Genomic DNA, 17,650 nt, shown 5'->3' on the forward strand with positions numbered 1-17,650 from the left:
ATTTTCACCACTTTTTGGTCATTTCATTGAGTCGCAGCAGTTTCTCTCTAAAACGCTGCCTTGGAGGATATTTCAAAAGAAATAAGGGACAAAGTCTTTTTTGTTTGTTTCTATAGTTTGTGCTCTGATTTGACTGTAATTCTTTTAATTACAGACAGTGCAGTTTTTCCTCTGTCCTCTGTGTGCAACAGGAAAGGAACATTATTGACATGCGTCCATCATCTTTAACCACTTTGTCAATGTCATGGAGACTGAACAATGTCCCCAATAGCAAAGAACACAGGCCGGGGTAACAAACATTCTAGATAGGCTGCCTGCAGATTGCTCTTTTTCAACTGTTATTCTACATCCCACTTCTCATATTATCATTACTATGATACAGAGGAATCATTAGGGTTAAAAGGTTTGATGGCATTAGGATATTGACAGCACTATTAATATCTTTACACTTAAACCTCTCCTCTATTCTGACTCAATTAAGTACTTTAATTGACATTCATTCCAGCGTTTAGTATTTTAATCACCTTTTATTGGTTCATTTTAATCAACTGTTTCGGGTGCGTTTTGGTCTCTACGTTTCATTTTTGCAGTTCTGAATATTTATATGTATTTGTGTATGTATACAAATATATTTCCTCCAATGACTCTATTCATCACTTGTGAAGTACTATAAGTTGGATAATATATATGTTGCCTGTTTTTATAGCGTTCACTGTTTTTATGTTTTTACATGGACCTAAGAGTCTGCAATAAAGACGGATTAAAATGGCCAGAAAGGTTATACGAGCTGTTAAGTCTTATTGATACACTATATTGTTGTGAAATAGTTGGCCATGACAACACATTTCAGCAGGTGAAGACATATTAGCATTTGAACATATTCATACTTACGTGGTCCCACCAACACTCAGAAAAGTTTGGCAACTGGTGCTCCAGACTGTACTCCAGAAACTCAAACATAACACTGATTATCATGCACATCCACCAATCCCGAATCACCAGCGTCTATAGGGGGGGGGGGGAATAGAGTTAAATGAGATAAGAAGAAAATGAGAATGGTGCAAAGAGATCAGCAACACATAACACAACAGAAATGTAAAATGAATTCCTGAATTATGCGAGAAAGAAATACAGGGTTTAATATTAGTAATAATCTCAATTGAATTTGTTTTTCTTCAGCAAGTCCTCTTCACTATCAAGAGCTCATGAAATGAAAAATACTTTTCTACAGTTTTGGCTTGTGTCTGGGCTAACTGTACACTTGTTTCTTGATCTGGCACAAATACTTGTCAAAAAATGCTTCCACAGTAAGAGACAAGGGAGAAGCCTTTATGTTAAACAGTCAAATGTTGTAGAAATGTGTAAACAACAAAAAAATGTTTGCTTGTTTGTTTTCTATGCCCCACTCTCAGTGATTACATAAATAAAACAGCTGAACATACCATTTAGAGTTCAACTGGCTGATGTAACTGTCAATCAAATCTGAAACCCGTTCTCTGTACTCTTTTTACTGAAAAAATATTGAAATTGAACATCATAAAAAAATGGGTGTATATTCAATGAAATTCTGCACACATATTTTGCACAGTATATTAAACTGACTTCATGATGCAGGCACGCAATAGTTTTTTGGTTTTTTTAATATGCAGACAAAGTGGTGAATCTCAGCCAGAGCTAAGCTGTGTTGAATTGGTGTAGCGGAAGCCATGTTTGCAATAAATCATAGATTGTGGTTTTTTTTTTATAGTCGGTAGTTCGTGGTTCTAGATCTGGCAGGTATCAAATATTATGCATTTCTGACTGCATGGTGGTGAATCTCATCTCTCATTATATGGTTGTACTGTGGAAGTGTTGGAGACCACCGTAATGACTTGTAAAAGTACAAAGCAAGCGCTATTCCTCTGTACTGTTTTCTTCATGTATATATAAATACATGCCAAATCCTGCCAGCAGCGACGGAATGAGAATATAATAGCTGATCTGAGTGTGCCGAGCCGCCTGTGTCAAACTTACCTTGATGTACCACCCCAGGAAGTGAGCTGGAACAAAACCATCCATTTTGTCCTGCAAAGGCACACCAGGGTGATGGTTTAACATCGTGTTTCATGATGAAGTGATACTGAGCTTCAAAGTCAAATACGTTCCTGACAAGCAGTCATCAAACCCATCATTAAGCTCATCTTAAATATCACCGTACAAACAAGAGCAAGCTGCATGCCAACAGTTTGGTGGCTTCTTTAAAATTAGCTTTATGCGTCAGTTTCTCCCAAAAAAGTGACTGCTGAGAACTGTAACTTTATTTGGAATACAAAGTAAATACTATGGAGCAATAATTCAATCAAAGCTGGAACTAAATAGATTTGGTTCCCCAGTGAAAGTATGCATCATCGGTAATGGATACAAGTTCTTCTTTATAAAAGGCATCTATTGCTGCTACACAGATATGGAATTCCTGGCTCCCCAGTTCACTGTATCTGAAGCCACCTGCATCCTCCTGAAAACGCATGCATATATACAGATGATATGCAGACAAGCATATGTGCAGATGACATGCACACTCTATTTTGATGAGTGCCACACCAGGGTGCACTGCTATTACGCAGTTCTTTCCAGCATTAGTCCTCATTAAATGTCCTGCGACTGACAGCAGGAGGCTCCCAACTTACCCTGCATAACGAGCAAAGACAATTTAGAGTGGCTCAGCGATCCTTCGGGGCACTGACGGTTTTGCTGCCTCCAACTGCAGCAGTTTTCAGACTGATGAGACCAGTGGAGTGACAGGCTCGGATTGTGTTTATTAGTGCCACTCCGTCAGTTAATATCCTAGGTTATTCGCCATTTTCTTTTTCCCCATATCATGCGAGCCGTTTTGACAGGCGAGCACATGGTCTGGGCAGCCCAGATGTACTACATGTCACTCACACCCATGCTGGGCCACCAAAGCTGCACACTCACTGGCCTAATAAAGCCCAACAACCTGTTCACACTGCTACAGAGCAGAAACGAGCACCGAGTAATACTGGCTCCTGCACAGTAAGTTTGCAGAGAGAATCGTATTTTTCTACTTTTGATTTCAAGGGTTACTGCAACTTTTATACCTGGGGAAAAAGGTACTTTCCAAATATCAGAAAGTATTTTGACATTTTCAAAGGGGGTCTGTATTTCACTGACGGAAGTTGTGTTGCGACCTGCTTTGACGTGCTGAAATGAGGCTAACAGCAGAGATGGGGGTCAGAGCAGCAGACAGCAGCAGACTGCCTCCCCCCCCCGGGGACAGGAGAAGAAGCTATGCTTCCACTGACTTGCAGCCATTTGCAGCACATAAACTGCTGGGGTCACTTCGCACACACTAAGACACACACACACACACACACACTGTATGAGCTGGTTTATGTGAATGACAAACAGCCAGAGACGGAGAGCAAAGGAAGAGAAAAGGGGAAAGGAAGCCAAGTCTGTGTTGAAGCAGATCATTTGCCTCCATTTCATCCCCTGGCTCCTTGACCATGACACCAGCCATCTTGCACACCCTTCCTCATCCCATCCATGAACCTTCTCTGAGGTCTTCCTCTTCCCCGGCAGCTCCTTCTTCATACTACATGTATTAAATATTTTTCAAAACCAAGTAGTATCTATAGGTTTTCTCACCCAGATGTTGTGGAAGGGGTCTGTAGTGTTGCCTGGGTCATACATAAGGCAGTTCCCTCCATAGTCACGTTCAGGTAAAGGGACCCCCAGTTTGGGGTCAATGTATTTCATGAACTGTCTTCCATCATGCACCGTCTGTGGAATGAGGAGGAGAAACGTCAGAGTTTAATAGGTTATCGTCACAACGTGACCATTCCATTCCTCGGTTGTACATCATATCGTACAATACAGATTTATAGCTCTACCCTGCAAACTGTAGTTGAATCTCTGGCAATCTTATTCTTTTTTTTCTCTTTAAGTGAGCAAGCTTGATTAAGATACAGCGTTTGGCAAAGAGACAGACATTCAAATTAAACTGAAAGAGGCTTCCAAGGATCACCGCAGAAAACACCAGTGATTAGAGCTGAAATAAAATTAAAAATCCTTTCATTTGATGGGTGATTAAGTATGGTTTAAGACACCTCCAAGAACTCCAATGAGACTTTAGTTTTCTGGACCACTACGTCCAATATCTGAATAAAGGTTAAGAGTGAATGCCCAGAAAATAGAGGACACATTCAAAGTGGAAGTAAAGCTGCTTTCTTGTGAGGAAAGCAGAGGGAATGTGTCTCCAAAATGTTTGAGAACCCATATAAAGGACAATCACAGTATGAATCCTAACCCGGTATGCAAATGCAATGTCTTTTTCTCAAAGCAGTGAAACTATATGACTGACTGAACCTCTGACTGCTTTGAGCCTCATCTTGGAACACCAACCTGAAATAGGATGAAAATGAGGAACAGCTCGTAGACGACAGTGACACAAAGCCAAAACCTCCAGTAAGCTGTCAAGAGAGAGAGAAATTACACACGAGAAAACAAAAACATGTAAAAATAAAGTGAATTAAAAACACATAGGATGGTAATGTAATCACATTTCTAAATTCATTCCTGTGAATTACAAACCTAACTATTCATTTCTGCGCTGCTCTCAGCTCTTGTCAAGATTTTCATGTTTTGGTTATGTGATTTCTGTGTTCGTGTCCTGTTTAAAACATTTAGTTTTCTCATCAGTGCTCTTATCCTGCCCACACACAATAAATATTTGGGATAATGTGGCTTTTGCTGTGAAGCCCCCAAAAAGTCACATAATCATTGACATGAACGCCGTCCACCGTGGCAAACACGACGGGTAAAGAGATGTGAAATAAGTATTTTAATCAGCAAAATCTCATTTCTGTTCAATTTACACTTCAGAAGACTTTTTCTTTCAAGAACAAAAATGCAACAAAGACAAATTGTTCCAGCGACTCGTATTTATTGCGAAAGTTGTGATCCAGCGAGCGTGACAGGTTACTACACATCTGACAACACCCTCGGGGTTTTCTTTTATTCCCAGATACTAATTGGTGGAGTGTCGTTTGAGCTGTGAGTAAGTGAGCGGCATCAGAAGCCACATGGCTGGCTCAACAGGTCAGGGTGTACGACGCAGTGCATCACACACAAACCGCCCCTTGTCTTTCAGTCCGCAAAAGGAGGGGGCAAGTAGTGCACAGTGGTAACTCAAATTCTTGCCCGGGCACTTCAGACCTACAAAAAGAGACTACATTCAGTGCGAGCCTGCCTCCGCCCTCCGCCCTCTGCCCCATCTTAATTCTTTGCCCTCTGAAGTCAGCTGCTGTGAGATGTGGTGATATGAACGTACCGTCAATATTACAGCTATAAATCAGGAGAAGCATTCAGTCCGTCTGATCTGTTTGTTGGCGTTTATCTCATTATCTACGGGACACTGACTGAAACCTAAGAGGCTCCACTTGCTCTCAACACAATTTTTCATTTATTCAGACGTCTCCTTTGGCTTGATGACTACATTTAGTATTGATCCCCACCACTTAAAAGCCTTGTATTTCATATTTGGAAGCCAACATGAGATTCTCAGATGTTACTATTGACTCTTACCCTTCTCAACGGGAAGCAAAGGGAGAAATAATCAATACAACACCTGGGGTTCTGCTGTATGAACTCCATCGCTGCTAATGCTTTGGAGGATGCTCGCAAATGCAAATCAATATTTTCACTTATATGAAAAAAGAACAACAAAATGCAGCAGTATCCATCAACATTGCGCCACACAAAGCCTTGCCCATTACACTGACTGACTCAAGTCTGAAACAAGAATAAATGTGGCTACCAATGGTTGGTTTTGCAGTTGAGCGAGTAGGTATTGTGTCATGTGACTTAAATCTTAAACAAAAGTTTCTGGGTCAATGGTGGCAGAATATGCAACTGAGCAGGAGATCTATAAGTGCTTCTGACAAGATTTTTAGCAAACAATTATCCTGGAATGTATCAATACTACTTGTTTATCAACAGAGTTCATGTGCAGGAAGAGAATCGAGAACTTTATAATGCAATTAGCTCATCGGTCTAAATATAAGACGCTTCCCCTCCCTGGAAATAGATCTAAAAAAAGCGGGGTTGTCTTAGCCAATATCCAGCTCTTGGTGTTCTGCTGAATTCTGAATGACAACAACACGTGGGGCCTCAGACAAGAGTGAAACATTCACCTGACTGGGTATGACGACAGATGCCTTGGTGGCCTTACCAGGTGAATGACAAGCCAGCTACAGGAGCTGGATGCCGTTGTTAAAAAAACTGTTCAGAGGGCGTGAAAAGCTTTTTTTTTTTTACAGAAACAAGGATGACACACTATTGGAGGGGAAGGCAGGAGATCTATGAGAGGGCTGAAGACTGAAGAATGTATATAAAACAGTGAGGAGGAAACCTCTGAGAAGTTTGGTGAATTTACACGGTTATGATTGTGGCCATCTGGTTTTGCTGGATTGAGCCGGATATAACCCGGAAAAGTGAGGTTGTATTATATGTGGGATCTAAGGAAAAAGATATTTGCTGTTGTCTTGTCTGCGCTGGTGGAGATTCATGCGGTGTAATGGGCCGTCTTTACGGAGACCGTGTAAACAAAAAGCGGAGAGATGATTGATAATGAGGTCCAATGGGAATGAGGAGTCAGTCTCACTGAGGGGTAAACTTCCTCCGGATGTGTGTGTTGTCCCCGCCCCAACAATATATGGTGTGCAAACCTTGTTTACAATTGCAAAGCCTTATAAAAGGGTTTTTTAAACATGGGTTATCTGGTATTTAAAATTTGTTAACAGCTGCTGCTTAATGCCATGTGTTATTATCTTATTTCTGAAAAAAAGATTCCATATAAACAAGATTTAGTCTGCAACCCGGAGCTTAAAAAGGGAGGGGGTTATTTCATAATGAGGCTTGTTGTATATTTGCTTCAATTCAGTTCTTCAAAAATGTTTTTTTCTTCATTTTGTTCCATTGTGCCTGTGACACCTGAACTGAGTTCTTCTGAAAAAGGTTTCACGCTTAAAAAAGGCCATATTTCACACTGTACTTTTACTTTGGTGTGAACTACCAAAAAACACCATCTTTCAAGTTACTCCTCTATGTTGTAGTCAGCAGATACAACCTTCATGAGCAAACACTCCCCTGACAAAGAGTGGCATTATTCAGCACTGCAACCGCTCGATTGACACAAAATGACCTGTGATTTATTCCACTCTAATGAGCTATAATAAACACATTTTAATCACTAGTCACTTTGTTTGGAAGATAAATGTGCTTGACATACCTGGATGTGGTCTGGTGAAGGGTCCATCTTTAGCTTGTGTCACTCCAAAACAGAGGAACACCAGGATGCTGGCAACAATCCCTCTGCAGAGACAAAATCATCAGCCAAAGATGTTATTTAAAGACATTCTTTGTAAACCATTCGTTTTCTACCGGCTGAAAACACTTTGAACTGTCTTTTTTTTTTTTAAGCCTGTGCTTTCCTAAAAATATCTGACATATCAACGGCTTAAACAAACCGTAGGTATGCAGCGAAGGAAGGGGAAAGTAATGAGCTATAATTTGATTTAACCACAATCCGGAGGTCTGTCTCAGCTGCTGGTCACGGGCTTACGCCTCACGACAGACTACTTCTGTTTGCCGAGCGATCCGAGCAATCTCAGAAAAACATTTGCACTGGGATCTGGCAACCAAAAGACCAAATCAGGATATTCCTCGAACTTAAAAGGTAAAGAGAGTAGGCTTAAGGGACTAGCCATGCAATGAGATTACAGCTTGTGTCTGCCAGCCAGTGTGGGCACACGAGTGTGAGATTGAGTGATTGATTGTGAATGACTGAGTGTGGGTGGGGATTTAAGTGTGTGTGTTTTAAAGAGTACAATGTTGTGTGGAAGTGAAGATATAGCTTGGGAAAATAATTCTTAATTATAATACTACGTGTGGTTTACGTGCACAAGTGAGAGCATGACCACCAGTGTGACTGCGTGTGTGTGTGTGTGTGTGTGTGTGTTGCCAGGAAGAAGCTTTAGGGTCTTTATCCTGACGAGCCGGACAGCGCTGACTGCAGCAAATCCTGTTAAGAACCTTCTCACAATCCCTCGCAGCACCAACATGCACATAAACACAACCTACAATCACACACACACACACACACACACACACACACACACACACACACACACACACACACACACACACACACACACACACACACACACACACACACACACACACACACACACACACACACACACACACACACACACACACACACACACACACACACACACACACACACACACACACACACACACACACACACACACACACACACACACACACACACACACACACACACACACACACGAGTCTGATTCAGGCTGCTTGTGCCTCAAGTGTGTCAACAAACTTAGCCAGTCAAATGATAAACAAAAAGACAGCTTTGTTACTGAACAGGGTCTTTCGACATTTTTAACACGATGCCAGTTCAACTCTTGTGAACTTTGCTATCAAATACTTTGTGAATAAGTCACGAGTTACAACACTCATTCAGAGATGACAGAGCAGTGACAGACATCTTCCCTCAAAGTGTGTGAAGAAAAACACCTCCGGGCGCCAGACTCCACCAAGACAATCACACTACCACGTGCACCACAACCGAAGTTACCAGACAAAAACAAAATATCAATAACAATATATTTACATTGCTATTCAAACTCTTTCGTATGAAGCATTAAGCACTTTTCGATTACTGCAGTGGAGCCTTGTTTCTGACACCGTTTTCTGGAGCAGTTGACACAGATGCCAACGACTTTCCAGACCCAGCTGCACTGTGCCACTTTCTCATGTTGGCACAAACAAAAGGAAACTGAATCACTTTTCCGTTATTTCCTCCGAGCCTCTTCCCCTCAATATACTCAGAAGCTCGTTTTAATTCAAGTCGGTACACCATGGTGTAGTATTTGTGCTGATCGGGATTTCATATTTGGGTGAAAAGCAACATGTTTCTACACGGGGCCTTGAGGAGGAGCCAGCAGGGCTTAAGGTGAATGTTACCAAAAAGTGATTCACTTGGAAACAACTCACCCGTGTTGTTGTGGCTTCACAACAAAGTGTTGAATAAGAGTCATTTTACATCGATATCAGTCGTAGAAAAACAACACAGTTCGCCAGTTCATGACACTTAAAAAAGCTCAAATGTGCAACTACATGAAGAAGACTATTTATGTGAAGACATACATGAGAGCATGAAAGTTCAGTTAAATTAAAGTCTCCAGTAGTTAAGGTGAGATGTTATGGGCTGGCTGCCCTGCCCTGCAGGGTTTTGGCTCTTTGGACCAAACCGAAATGGTGAACTAACCTTTTAGTGTTGTAAGCCGTGTCCTGAGGAGTCTCCTCCAACAGTGTGACATAGACCAGCGCACAGGTCAGGATAAACAGCACCGTCACAGTGTGGGCTCGCCTGTGGACAAAAGAAGAGAGCAGAGGCAGAAGGAGGGATGTTAATACAATTTCCCAAAAGAAAAATTCAATAAAAGTCACTTGAGGGCTGAAAACACTATGATACACATTGCAGTGACGGCACCATGGGTGAGCATTTAGGTTCATTATTGCATTGCAAGTAAAGTGAGAACATGTTGACGATGGATAAACAGAAGCAACTTCACAAAGCTTAGCACCCTGCGCCTTTATTTGAAACATCTACGTTCCTGATCGTAAAAGTACAGACAACTACTAAATGAAAGCAGTGAAGATGAGATAAAAACAGACCACGAGTTTAAAATGATTTCTTTTGAGAAACTGGGTTACTGTGGCTGAAAATAGTTTGGGGGAAAAAAAAAAAAGAGGATGTGCCACAAACTTCAGTTCAAAAATTTCCTTTAAAGGAAAGAATACAAATCAAAAATTGCTTTTGCATCAAAATGCCTGAGGACTTGCCCCCCTAACTGTGGCCTGTGAAACTCCTCATATCCAACATTGAATGTGAGTGGATGAGTGGAAGTCCACAGCCTCACACCACACGCATCACGCCATGGCTGCACTTCAACCTTGGCCTTTGTTATTTATAGTACGATGTGTGGCCTTCAACTACACTTAGGGGGCAAAGGCTAATTATTGTGATTACTGATAATGTCCAAGTCAAACAGCGATGTGAAATCAGTCAGACCACCAGAAAGATCTAAAGACAGGTTACTTAAAGAGATAGATCACTTAAAAGATCCGTTTGTTATCTCACTCCACAGATGCTGAGTGAAAGCATTGGGAATCATACCGACATTTATAAAATACTTTTTCATTACACATTACATAGAAACTTGAGATATGGATTAATACAGAAAGCATTGGGTCATATGAAAACCAAGCTTTTTGAATACGTTTTAGCCATTTCCCCCTCTTTATTCATTTCTTCAGTGTATGCCTGCAGCAGTCAGAAACACCCCAGTGCTCCACTAAAGGACATTGTGAGCAGGTAAGCTGAAAGCAGGCTGTGAAGCTCAGATAAGTGAAATGTTAATGAAATACACTGGCAGCTTGCTTTGGATCCCGGGAAATCTTTGTTTTAATAAGTGTTTGTTTACAGTAGCTTCTGGAATGAGAGAGGAGCGTCTAAAAAAATAAACTTCCGTTTTTGTGGTATGTTAAGTACTGGTATTCAGAGCAAACTTCAGTTCTTATCAACAATATTTGCTTAACTTTCTAACGCACAGGGATAAATACGTGCTTTGAATGAGTCCCAATAGCAAGGACGGAGCAGCAAGGTCATTTTGCTCCTACGTAACCTCAAAAATCTCTCCTCTTCATGCTGGTCAAATCTCCTCAGAATTAGAGCTCCACAATACATCTGATAGAATATTAGGTGGCTGTATACATGTCAACATTTGACACGCCTGCGCTGCATCTATGAACACTGGTTGCTAAGAAACCTCTTTTCTTGAGCTGAGGTCTCCCATCTCACCAAGCTTTTCGATCTATGACGCAGCCTCAATAAAGAAAAAGAGTTGAAAATACAGAGGAGTCAGTTAAGGTCAATAGCCTTCTCAAACATAAGGACATATATATATATATATATATAACCCTATGTACTCTTGATAACATGTGATATAATTAAATCAGGTAGTCGGTATTACATTCGTAATCGTCACCCGTGTTAACGAATTTCTCAACACAGTGATTTACTATCACGGAAAGCAGTTTGTGACTCTCAACTCAGTAAACTACGAAAGGCAGCAGAATGTGCGACTATTTAGAGCAGGGGTGTTAAACATGCTGTGTGCGGGCCAACACTGACCAACAAGAATAAAGAAGAAGTTTTTGTTCATAACTGGTCCACTGGGGCTTAGAGGACTGGTTTGAAGGATGTGGTCATCGTATTGTTTCTCAATGAATGTCGTCTCTTTGTTAACTGAAATTAAAGAAAGCGTAGCCCCTTTGTATGCCTCATTGATTTGCTCTGAAATATTTTGACACAGCAACCGTGGTAAATGAGAGGCTTAAGCAAAACAAGCTTGGTGATGACACAAGATCAGCCCGTTTATTTGAGAGCGTTGTACAGTGCAATGTGATGGCAGTTTGAAAAGCTTATTTTCCATTTGTGTCACTGCTATCATTGGTCAAACTGAAGAACGGCAATCATCCCTCTACCTGCCCTTCAGCGCAGTCTGAATCACAAGACGGTGTGCCAGGTGTTATTAGAATTTTCTCCCTGTTCCACCTCCCGATCCAACCTGTTTGGCAGGAGACACAGGGGAGGGCCTGGCCTCTCTCTTGCCTGACAACCGCACAACACTGGGAGTGAAGGGACGTGGATGACAGTGTGGCGGTGCAGCCGAAGCCAGTGAAGCTTCAAAGACAGATTATTCACCTGACTTGTGGTTGGAAATCAAAATCAAATTTGGAAAGAAAAACAAGACTTTTCCACCTCCAATCTGTCCCAATAAGGTAGGCTGGAATCCACGTGATCGTCCTCCTTAACAACTGGAGGAAGCTGCCGTCATCCACAAACAGTTCCTCGTTTTAACTCTGAAACACTTGGTTGACTCCCACACAGACAGTGTGTTCCTGCTCTGACTCCACAGGCAGAAATCCACAGAGATCGTTCTCACTGCCATATCCTGGACTGCTCATGCTGGTTTGTGGCAAAGCAACACCATATTTTGCAACAGCTATTACATTGTGGCTTGTAATTCTTCTTCGTGTTTTCATTTGATAATTGAGTGGACAGTAAGTGTGGTAAAGAACATAACTAAGGAGTGTGAACTTTTAATGTTTGTTATTTTTCACACCGAGATGATACACATTTCCAGTGAGATGCATTTCAAAGTTCTGTTTTATTCTCTGAGCTTGTATATTTAGGCTTTCTCTGGTTTCACAGGACCCAGTTCCACCTCTTTAACTAAACTGCAAGGATCAGATCTCTGACCTTGAATGACATAAATCAGTTTCAACCAGAGCTGGACAAACTCAGGAAGAAACTAGTCAAACTAACTATAATATTTTAATACAACATCTTTACAATGCTTGAATTTTGCTCTCCACTCAAAAGTTGCATTCAATTCTACAGTCAGTATTACTGGATATCTATTAGACAAATGTCAAACTGAGTTTAGAGCAACTCTGGAAAGGATTTGGGAAGGTGTCACTATTATGTAATATAATAGAATCCACCGTATACACTATGAATACGTGTTTCTTTATGAAGTCGAATGGTACTTCTGCTACTTATGATATTAATACTGAACCCAGAGAACAAAGCTGTAACACTGTAATAAAAGATTCTCATTAAGGCTCTCTCTGGGAGGACCAGCCTCGTCTGCTGCCAAAGATATTGGATCGCTTAGCAGTTTCTTATTGACCCTTGCTTTGCACACCAAGCAGAGATGAAACACATACACCCTCGCTGCGCTAAAAAGCGTCAAGGGCGACAGGCTGAAGGTAGCTGTCAATTTAAAAAAAAAAAAAACGGCTGCAGAAAGGAATGCCACTTTTCCAGACTGGCTGCAACACCCTCGCTCTGCAACACCTGCAGGTTGTACATATCAACTGCTCACTCTGTGTGTGTGAATTGTGACGGCGCGGGCAGATTTCACTCAGCCATGCTGAATGGACATGATATTTGTCAGCTGTGGATCTCTTTCTGCTGAAGGGGCAGGGTGGGATATTAACGGGTGTCCTGCCAACAGCAAGCTCAGACCTTGTGCAAGCCACATGAGCCTCTTTTGACAGAGACAATATGCCCTGTTGATCCCTTGCAATCAATTTTAACAATATCGCCAGTGATTTGACTTTGATCGCTGACATCAGGAATAGATCGGTGTATATTTAGAGGTTTGGCCCAAGGTCACAAGGTATTTTGTGATTAACAGTGGTCACTTAAGCTCGTCTTTCAGTTCACCTTGATACATAACACACCCTTACTGTGCACATTTCTGTTTTTTTTTCCCCGACAGGAACTGTTCAATAAAAGTCATCATGTAGGCTGTGACATTGTCACAAAGTGCTCACCAGAAGAAGGTGTTGGTCCCGTCGTCATACACCTCACACTCGGTGTTTTTCCGGTGGAGACTCTCCCTGGAGGTCTGCTTCATCACCTTGGCTTTGGTTACGGTGCTCTGCTCCGGACAGCCGGGATCCACGGAGCCGTTGTTGTTGATCTGCTCGGCAGCGGATGCGGCTGTGGCGCACTTGCTGGAGGCGGTCACGCTACTTTTCTTGGGCTCCGGTTTGGTCATGGCTTGTTTTTTTTTTTTTTTTTTAAACCGACCGACCGCCCACGACGGTGCCCTTGATTTAAAGCGATCCCTGAGCTCCGATCCCGTCTACCGTCACCCGCGTCTGCCCCACCCAAGTGACAGGGAGCATCCTGGGGTGGTCGGAGGAAACGAGCGTTACCGGGGGAGGAGAGAACAACCTGAAAATCACGTCAAACACATGCGGATCAGAAACAACGTGCTGAGATTTTCCTCTATAGCGCCTCCTACTCACAACAAAGCGTCTCCAGGACCGGCATGTGTCAACAACGGCCACCCTGTGACTCGAGCGGAGAAGTAATAGACGGCGAATGACTGACGGTGTGGGAGCGTTTAGCCCGCATGTCACCCGGCGCAGTTAGCTGCGTTAGCACGCCGTGTTTATCACCTGCTCAGCCAGACTTCAGCCCTGGAGAGAAGACTACTGGAAACGCCGTGGTGCTTCCGTTACAGGAAAGTTACTCTTCCAGGCGAAAAAAAACAACACGTTTTGATATAACTACCCGAGACAGCGAGCAGCAACCGCTTTAGTTTGCATGCCAAGCCGCTAGCGGGCGCTGTGTGTCTCGCATGCGAACGAAAGACAGAACTTGTCAATATTAAAACGCTTTTCAGCCGTCCTTCTTCGTCATACGGGCCCAAGCGGTATCTGCGAGAAATAGCTTTAGTGATACAGGTGATGGTACAGAGCAACGTGTCAGAGAAGCGCTAAATCAAAAAGCGGCACAAGCGTTACACCGGGATCCGCCATTGTTGTTTTTATAACTCGCGCATGCGCAGACCACGGTCGGTGTAGCCACAGTGCACATGCGCCAAGAGCTACGGGTTTCATTAAAGTTGCGCTTCTTTTTTTTCTTTTTTTTTTTAATCCAGAGAACGTTTTCGTGTTAAAGTGGAACTAAGTTCACTGAGAACTTAGATATCTATTAACCCTCTCGCAGAAAACGGGCGTTTTCCGAGTCAAAATGAAGCTAATGATACTTACTAGATGAATTTGAGGGATTACAGATTGTAATCCCGGACCAGTCCCCCAAACTGTGAACGCTACATTAGTGCAAGCCTTTAAAATCCGTCATGAAAAGTGACTGAACACAGCCATGCCGCTGCAGAATGTCGATCTTACTGTGTCCACACAAACACATCACATGGCCCCAGCGCTGACTGGGGCAACAATCCCGCATCCACTTCAAATCTCCACAATAAAATAATCCCCGCTCAACTCACTGTGCGGCGCTCTTAATTTGAAATAACAGGATCTCGCATCACGCGACATGAAGCGCTGACAGGCTGAGCCATCTTCCGCCTTTTGTCCAGTGTCGAAATTCTGAAAACACACAGCAAGTTGTTTTCTGTCTCATCACTAATGGAAACTGCACATGAAATAGAGTAAAACTCATATTAATAAGAGCTCAGAGAAGATAAACAGTTTAAAAAATTACCAATATTTTGATTTCAACAAATTAGAGAAATTCCAAAATAAAAATAAACCAATAAGGAATAATTTCGTTAATATAAAGACTAATTTATGTATTTATTTTTTCTTAATGCTTTGAAGAATGATAATTTATTTTCTTTTCTGATCAAACATACGTTCCCATATTCACTCGTGAATGTTACATTGCAATTTGGGGTCAACATTTTTGTATTTTCTCAATAACTTGAATAGTTTTTCATCAAAAGATGCACGAGTGACAGTTATCCACCCATCCATCTTCTATACCGCGTCATCCTGTTCAGAGGAGCTGGAGCCAATTCCTATGGGGGAGGGCACCATGGACAGGTCACCAGCTCATCACAAGGCAAACACACAGAAGCAGACAACCAGCCACACTCACATTCACACCTTATGGTCACCAAATAACCTCACATGCATGTTTTTGGAGGAAACCCATGCACACACTGCATGGGAGAACATACAAACCCGCACTACCCACCACCCCCAGCCCCACCCCCACCTGTGCTGGCCCCTTATTCCATCATGTGTCATGGCTAAAAGGAAATATCACTTTTTGCACATGTTAGCTTTGTAGTCATATAGTTTGTGAAAAATCTGGTTGTACATATTTTAAGATTTTAATATTTACATCTCATCTCTCTGTATTATAATTTTCTACGAGTGTGTGTGTGTTTTTTTCTATTGCTCACTGAGGTTGCTGTCACAACATTTCACTGCTGCTAACTCTGTTTGAACATTGTTAGAGAGTGACAATAAAGGAATTCTATTCTACTCTATTCTCTTTAATGGTGCTCAACTTGGTAGGACCATTGATGAAGCAACCTGAAATGTGCAAGCACTTTTCTTCCTTTGCAGCTATTGAAGCAGGTTTTTACCAGCTTTTCTCTGTTGAACCAGTGAACTGATGAGTATTCACTGACAAACTCATGATTTGTCATCATTCAAGGACCAATCCGATAGATTTTGGGACGTTAACAGCTAAGCATTTCCAGACAAATCCCGAAAAGCTGCGAAAAAGTTTTACCATGCAAAGCGGACGAGAGAGGCCCACATGCTGCTCCCATAGAAAATGTTTTTAGAAATGAATCACCTCTACAAATTATTTTGTAATTGATGTCAATTGGTCTTTCCTTTTTTTGATTTCTACTGTGTTATTTAGAATCTTCTGCTTCTATTGATTGTAGGCATACATACATTACTTCAACCACAATCCATGTAAGCGTGCGCCATCTGTTTAAATGTGCTGTATTTTCAAACAAATATACTCTTTTTAAACAAAAACAAACAGACGGAAGTTTCACATCTTGCCAATTTTCAACACTGCAACTCCATCTTAGGTTGAGAACTTGTGATGAGGTTCTGTGTGCTTGCAGGGTGGTTACCAGTGGCAACCATCTGGATAACCTAGATGACCACTGTTGAGGCAAACAGACCCGAAGGCCACTGTAGATCATAAACTGTGAGGACGGAAATTTTGTTTTCAGACAGGTAAATGATTGGTGAGAGAACCACAAGGTTTTATTGTCTTAACAAAGTGTCGTAGGAAAGTATGACTTTGTGAAAGATAAGACAATGAGCAAGAAAAACCAAATAAAAAAAAAAAACCCCACTGATTTGTTGCTTCTTTGACTACATTCATTGTTTCATCAGAGACCATTCTTGGAATATCATGTCCCTACGTGAAGCGCAACGTAACAAGTCGTTTACAGGAAAGGCATTGAAACGTCTCTTGCTGCCAGAATAATAGAGAGGTGGGGTTCAAGCGGAGTTCAAAGAGTCACCCACACAAAAGCACGTAGCTATAAAATCTTATCAGGACAGAAACAGCTCACGTTAGGTGCGAGCAGCGCGCAGTGCAGGCAAGGTCGCTACTCGTACAAAAGTATTATGAAAACATTCCGAGAGCTATTTTAACTCCCGAACAAGCAGCTCTGTACAAAATGTTTTCACAGTGCTTGACACGGGGTCAGGTCATTTCAGAACATGTTCTGGCAGCAGGAATCTGTGGTCCAGCTGGATGCTGGCTTCAGTAAGTGGATTTTATGAGAGTCTTACATCGTTTGTCAGGAAGAAGTGTTGACGCAACATTATTCCGTGGTCAGTTGATGCACAGCTCAGTAGTAATATATGCAAAGAGTAAATGCCTCTGTTTAGTTTTTTTGTTTTTTTTACACAGACAGAAAAAAAAAAGAGGATCTGAGATTGCAAGTAAACAGACTTATTAGTAGAATCCAAGTTTGAAGACACAGCCGGCCATACATTTTGTATGTATCTTGATTGAAAGATCTGATGAGCTTCAACACGTATTACTGCACTACATTAGCTTTCAAAATGTGTGGCTGGTTTTTCTGGGGGTGCCGGAAAGTTTCAGGAAACTTGGGTCAGAAGGATCCCATTTCCTTTTCTTTTCTTTTTTTTTTTTTTCAATAACACATAT

General features: G+C 41.8%; 1 protein-coding gene across 6 annotated transcripts in view; it reads right to left on the reverse strand.

Annotated features, from left to right (window-relative positions):
• Positions 1-14,932, reverse strand: part of ptdss2 (phosphatidylserine synthase 2) — a 25,718-nt gene extending 10,786 nt beyond the window's left edge. Inside the window, exons 1-8 of one of the 6 annotated variants that reach the window (XM_080476144.1) lie at positions 14,743-14,920; positions 13,513-13,870; positions 9,371-9,472; positions 7,292-7,374; positions 4,405-4,472; positions 3,649-3,783; positions 2,014-2,064; positions 892-1,005 (exon numbers count right to left, since the gene is read on the reverse strand). In XM_080476144.1, coding sequence (XP_080332270.1) covers positions 892-1,005; positions 2,014-2,064; positions 3,649-3,783; positions 4,405-4,472; positions 7,292-7,374; positions 9,371-9,472; positions 13,513-13,739 — 780 coding nt within the window. In that variant the 5' untranslated portion in view covers positions 13,740-13,870; positions 14,743-14,920. Of the gene's footprint in view, positions 1-891; positions 1,006-2,013; positions 2,065-3,648; positions 3,784-4,404; positions 4,473-7,291; positions 7,375-9,370; positions 9,473-13,512; positions 13,919-13,992; positions 14,534-14,742 lie in introns of those variants that run through there. The other 5 variants (XM_080476143.1, XM_080476139.1, XM_080476142.1 and 2 more) reach the window with 5 other exon arrangements.
• Between the last annotated feature and the right edge of the window lie 2,718 nt (positions 14,933-17,650).

This window comes from Lipophrys pholis (assembly GCF_963383615.2).
Source record: "Lipophrys pholis genome assembly, chromosome: 11".
NCBI lineage: Eukaryota > Metazoa > Chordata > Actinopteri > Blenniiformes > Blenniidae > Lipophrys > Lipophrys pholis.